Source organism: Acanthaster planci, linkage group LG06 (assembly GCF_054643075.1).
Source record: "Acanthaster planci isolate LZ-2023a linkage group LG06, COTS_SCS, whole genome shotgun sequence".
NCBI lineage: Eukaryota > Metazoa > Echinodermata > Asteroidea > Valvatida > Acanthasteridae > Acanthaster > Acanthaster planci.
In genome coordinates, this window is record NC_141782.1 from 1,400,898 (window position 1) to 1,407,018 (window position 6,121).

General features: G+C 41.5%; 1 protein-coding gene across 2 annotated transcripts; it reads left to right on the forward strand.

The window, feature by feature from the left end:
• The first annotated feature begins 466 nt into the window (after window positions 1-466).
• On the forward strand, window positions 467-6,076 carry LOC110974812 (uncharacterized). 2 transcript variants are annotated; one of them, XM_087137557.1, is made up of 3 exons: window positions 467-646; window positions 1,151-1,359; window positions 2,527-6,076. In XM_087137557.1, the coding sequence occupies exons 2-3, from the start codon at window positions 1,159-1,161 to the stop codon at window positions 4,213-4,215; spliced, it is 1,890 nt and encodes a 629-aa protein (XP_086993683.1). In that variant the 5' UTR covers window positions 467-646; window positions 1,151-1,158; the 3' UTR covers window positions 4,216-6,076. The 2 variants fall into 2 exon arrangements, with proteins under 2 accessions (XP_086993683.1, XP_022082386.2); XM_022226694.2 differs by having other exon boundaries at window positions 468-646; window positions 1,148-1,359.
• The last annotated feature ends 45 nt before the right edge of the window (window positions 6,077-6,121 follow it).

Here is a 6,121-nt window from a genome sequence, read left to right on the forward strand (position 1 = left end):
CAACCCCCCCCAAAAAACTGCGAGCAAAATACTGTAAAAATTCACAGAAAAGGTTAATTAGTGATATTTACACGTATAACTCGTCAGTAAAAAAAGGGTTACTCTTCATGTTTCAGTGCACAGCACAGACATCATCTCCTTAGAAATCAAACAGTGAAGGTGATTCAATACTGTTAGATCTAGTAACGAGAACAGAAAGTGACACAAGCTCTACTTTGATTGCTGTCTGTGTATATGGAAGCCTATCTCTGGATCACCAAGAGCACTTCAGCTGAAATAAAAAAATATTCAATTTTAGAGTTTCTTCTTTAAAACCGCATGAGTTAAAAATACCACCAATTTACATTTTATTTTTGAAAATGGACAGTATTTGTTTGCACCTCTTTGGGAGAGCACACTGTATACTCCATATATGTATGTGTATGCATATCAGCAAGTTTTCAGAAGCGCCGTGAGTGGGCGTATTGCTCATGAGGGGACTTCCCTCTCTTGTGCAATATGACAATGACATTGCTGATTTCTTCAGTCTGGCTGTCTGCTAGCCAGCAATAGCCAGCAATACCCAGCCATAGCAGCACTGGCTATATTTTCCCTGACTAGAGCATAAGAACACTACATACCGACTACCGATTGACATCAAAAAAAGGTGAGAGGGGAGATTGTAAGGTGAAACTTGATTCAGCTTTTCATTTTGGTCAACGGGTTCCACGCTTAGGTTGCAATTAAGCACATGTCTTGTTTTGACATTAGAAATTTGACCTTGGCTGACTGGAGGTAGGGTAGGGAGTACCCATTGAAGAAAATGAAATTTGTCAAAAAGACATAAATATTTCCTGTTTATTGCTCATAAATTCAGACAATTTAAATCAACTAGGTCCCACGCTAAGGAAGGAGGTTCATTTGGTTTTCTGTTTCCCCATTAGAATTGTGTAACTTGACTACCTCCATTGCAGCTAGGCATAACAGCTGCAGGGTCAGAGATCAAGGAAAATAGATGGCGCAGCATGCAAAGTGACAGACCTTTGTTCTCATTATATTTAAAATTATCCTTTGGGCTTATGTGTACAATTTTGAATATTTTTTTATTTTCTCGCAGTACCAATATTTTCAAGCGAATTTTCTGTTTGTTTTGAACCAAATGCCCTAGAAGTGACCACCATGGATGTCTCTCCTGGCCACTGCTGGCGGTGTGAGAGAATTCTCCCAAGACGCTCTGTGCCTTGCAGCCGATGTCCGACCGCCAAGTACTGCTCGGCATCTTGCCGAGATGAGGACGGTGCCAGACACCGTGCAGTGGAGTGTGAATTATTTGGCGAGAAAAGATGCAGCGCTTGTGGAAAACTTGGCAAAACACACGAGGTGGGCTGTTTGTGGCATTCTCCAATTCAAAAGCTAGCTAAGGTTCATTTCCATAAATCCCTTCAATTAAGAACCTTCCAGAAACCTTTTTAACATGATCACTTGATCATGGTATTGTACGACAAACAGGTCATACCTTATGTGTGAACTCTGGGGGAAGTGAACTATGTAAACAGCTCTCAAATAAATTGTTTTCAGAACATTTTATAAATACCTAGTGATAAATTCCTCAGACAGTTTCCCTATTCAACAACAAGCAACTTAACCGTGTATTAACATTTAATAACGCCCGCTGAGAAGTGATAATGCCCGCTGCGTCAATCACGCACTGGCACATGGATACGAGACAGTTTAATCGATTCTGATTGGTCAAGAGTCTGTGTGCACGTGACTCACCACGCATGCACCAAGTTCACATAAGGAGATTCTTTTGGACAACTTTCACAAAGACTTTAAAATAAAATGGACAGGGATACTCGGGAAAATGAAAGTAAGATTCTGGAACAAAATCGTTGGAAATCCATCACATGTTGACTTCTTTTGACTCTCTGGCTGAAAAAGGTATCTATGCATGGGAATAAATATGTGCTTGGCTGGTCTTAAACTAATGTTTAACACCGGCTCAGGAGACTGAATGCTGATAATGCCCTCGCCTTAGTTGTATTCATTCTCCAGAGCCGGTCTTAAACGCATGTTTAACACTGGCCAATCACATATTTATTCCCCTCCTCACAGATAGATGTGTAGCCTAAAACAATATTTTTAAATATACAAATGCTTAAAAATTTGTAGGGAGAAAAAAATGCCTCTAATTTTTTTTTAAGGGGCATCAGTCACTCTACTGGCTGAAAATAAACTGGTCAATGAGTGACAATGTCAACAGAATTCTGATATCCTTTTGGTTTTTTTCTACCTTGTTTTGAGGAGAGACCCTATTGATCTTGGGCTTAATTTGGCCCAACCATGAAAACTGTTCTTCACTGTTCGAATGAAATTTAAGAGTCCACAGTTGGAGGCCAACTTTCAATGCAAACACATGCAGAATATGGGGAAGATGAAAGGACTGAGTTATGTATTATTGAAAATTATGACTAAATGAATATCCCCCCTCCCATGAGTGCAAATGAATTAATAACAAAAAAAAATTCTATCATTCTGTTTCTCAAGTGTTCTGGATGCAATAATGCATGGTACTGCAACACAGACTGTCAACGGCGTAACTTTCCAACTCACAAAGTGCAGTGTCGGCAAACTAGGGAATCGATCAGAGAAATGTCGACCAAACTCAGCAGGTTGACGATGCTGTACGGTGACTTTCCACAGTACTTTGGAAACACCATGGCTAAGGACTTCCTTCAACTGCCAACCAATGAATGGTCATCAAAACAAGTGACAGAGGGCGAGCTGGCCAGGGACTATCATGTCCTGTCTGCTGGTTGCGGAGACTTGCGCAACACGGTGTTAACGGCCGCCTCCCTACCCGACAAGTATCGGGGGAAACTCCACGTCACCCTCAATGACTATGACCCATTTCTAATGGCCAGGAATGTGCTGTTTCTCTTCATGTTGGTACGCTTTGCAGATGCCGATCACATTGCCTCCAGTTTGGTGACCATCTGGTACTCGTTCCACCTGCCCAAGCGAGAGTATAATTTAATCAAGATTAGCTTGAAGGAACTAATTCTGATAAGTGCTCAGAAACTCTGTGATGTGACCAGAGGACTGGTGTGTGTAACTGATGAAGAACTTCTATATCTGAGTATCGTTTGGGAAAAGTGGCAGGGATTGGAATGTCGACGAGACATGAAAACCTCAATCAATCTTAGACAACAGAGACAGGATCTGTTGCAAAACAGTGACCAACAGACAAAGGAGGAGTGTTCTTCGTACTTGAAGGGAATCAACGCAAGAGACAGAAGGCAGATGGAGAAATGGTTTGAGCACGGACTCTTTCTGCCCTGCGAGGCAAAAGAGAGAGATGTGCCATTTGACAACCCTACACTAACCGCTCCTAAGGCTAGCACATACTGGGTGGATAAGGATGCTCGCTTGTTGCTACTTCGTAAAGAGGCTCCCCCGGCTATGCCAAAGGAGGAGTTCCCATTTACGCTGAGCATTGGGCCAAAGTTGATTCCTTTCACGGTTTGGGACTGTCTCAGGGTCAGAGAGCACTCAGGCAGGTCGTTCTCGTCTCCCATGGTGATGTACCACAGCTACGTGACTGACCTCCTCCAGAAAGCCAAGAGCCTCATCCTTCACGGACGGCTCCATATCCACATTTCCCTCGCCAACTGTCTGGACTTTCCCAGTCAGCATCGTACATTGCAAATTCCCAACTACGACCGGATCTTCACCTCCAATCTCGCTGACTACCTTGGATTTCCCAAACTCCTAAAGTCCTTCAAGCCGCTTCTTAACACCAGCAACGACTACTCTGTCATTGTGACCGAAACAATGAAATGGTTTGATAGTATTCCTACTGCTTATGTCCGTTGTCTCCAAGGTAGCCAGCTTGAGAAGGTAAAGAAAGACTACTGCCATGATATGTTTTCTTCATGTCAGACCAAAGGAATCGAAAATACCTTTAACAGCATCACCGAATATTACAACAACACTTCCCATTTCATCCAGTATCTCCGGGCAGACATTACTGCAGATGGGCCAGGCGTACCAGCACTACAGGACGTGCCATCCTTTGAGACTGTCAAGAAGTATAACGGCATGCTCATGCGAGACTTCCGCAAGGGACCGAACAAACTCGCTCCATTCCAGTACCGTTTGAATGCACGTGATCTCAATATGTTAAGAGGATATGTCCGAGCGCTTGAGTGGTGTCTACCAAAAAGTGATAGTTAGACAAATTAATACTGAGCAATCCTTAGAACACCTCCACTGGCAGTTACACCCTTTCTTTTTTTACCTTTTTAAGCTTGAGTATCAATGTACCCACCCTAGTTACACATATTTTACTTTCTACTGGAGTATTACTCTAAAGAAAAAAAATGCTTTTGTAAACGTACAAGATAAGTTTGTAGCCTGGACAATGTTGGACTTGGTGAAAATAACTGAGGAGTTTAAGAGCGGTGAGTCTTATAATGGGAGAGGTTTTCTACAAGTAAGGATTGCCAAATACTGTGTGGCACATGCTGCCATGTGATTTTTTTACCATGTTGAGGAAAGATTCTTCAGTTTCATACTAGATTAAAGCATGTGTATTAATTCCCTTCTTTCATCCTCTGTGCGTAATCCTCATTTTAAACATAAACAGAAGTTTTAAACATAGTTTCCGTGTCATGTTGGGCTGGTACATTGTGGAATATATAGCAAAGGCCACCTGCAGGTGGCACATAGGAATTGTGCAACAAATGTCCACCAGAATGTGTTTGCGCTACGTGTTTTGAAAGCAAAGAGAGATATCATTAATCTCCTTGGATATTTAGCTAATCAAAACGCAACAATGGAACCTGAACTTGAGGTATAATCTTGAGAAGACAGGTGTCAAATACATTCAGAAATGATAATAATTACAGTTTTTATGTAGATCAAAGCACTTTCCATTACTATTACCCCTGCTCATTGGGCGCATGAAACATTCCAAATACCATCTCAGCTCCCCGGGGAGTATACAGCTCGATGCTGCCATTTCGGCGCATAGCAACTAAATCAACCACAATAACGATCTCTGCTCTTACAGGGAACCCAATAACTCCTGGGTGGAGAGAGGGCATGAGTGATAAAGGCCTTTAATTGCCCGAGGGCACACACACCATGACCTAAAGGTTGGATTCGTGGATTCGAACCCGCAACCTGCGGCTTTACCCGGCCGACTACAAATCTGATGCTCTTAATCACAAGGCCACGGCACTCCACGTAAATTTCCAATGTAAATGATAAGTCCTTGAGTCCCCACCGGCTCTAAGTCAGAGAACGACACAGCCATAGGCAGCCAGACTTAACGTGCCATACAAAAATATCTCCTTTATTACCCTGTTAATAAGAGCGTACTTTAACCCTAACACTCCTCAATCCTCCAACAAGTGAAGGATTGAGGAGTGTTAGGGTTAATGTAAGTATCTAACAGTCCTCAGTCCTCCAACAGGTGAAGGATTGAGGAGTGTTAGGGTTAATGAAAGTATCTAACAGTCCTCAATCCTCCAACAGGTGAAGGATTGAGGAGGGTTAGGGTTAATGAACCTGGGTATCCGAGATACGAGTTCAACAAGCAAAACTTTGGAAATATTCCACATTTATATATATTACTTCATCCTTCAACTTCCATTTGGAGTTGAAATGACTCCCTTGGTGTATGTAAAATATTGGAAAACTGTCCAAAATATTTTTTGTTGTGTATTGTATGTTAAATGTGCAATATGCACCTTTGATTTCGACACACATAGTATAAAATCCCACTTTTATGCTAAAATGATGTGAATATCAAGTTATAATCTAGTTCCAAATCTTTGTGGAAGTTATAGGCACAAAGATATGCTTGGAGAAACGGAAAGGGGAATTAAGGATATTCAAGATTTACATGTAAATGGAAACTTTGTTACTGTTGCCCTTGAAAACACTGCAGTTACTTTTGTTCAGATTATTTGGCAACATGTCACTTGACTTTTCTGTTCTTTCATCACAATTTCTGAAAAAAATTGATCTTTTTTGCATGTTAGTTTTCTCTCAGAGTTCAGAACTTATGTGAATAAACCGAGTATGAATAGTGAGTGAAGTGTTAAAAATTTGTAAGAATTGTACAGAGAGAGGT

What these genes read in the sequence shown, in the direction of transcription:
- LOC110974812 (XM_087137557.1), top strand. Translation starts at nt 1,159, where the DNA reads ATGGATGTCTCTCCTGGCCACTGCTGGCGGTGTGAGAGAATTCTCCCA. An exon ending in AACTTGGCAAAACACACGAG is followed by an intron (nt 1,360 to 2,526) that starts GTGGGCTGTTTG and finishes CTGTTTCTCAAG; the next exon opens with TGTTCTGGATGCAATAATGC.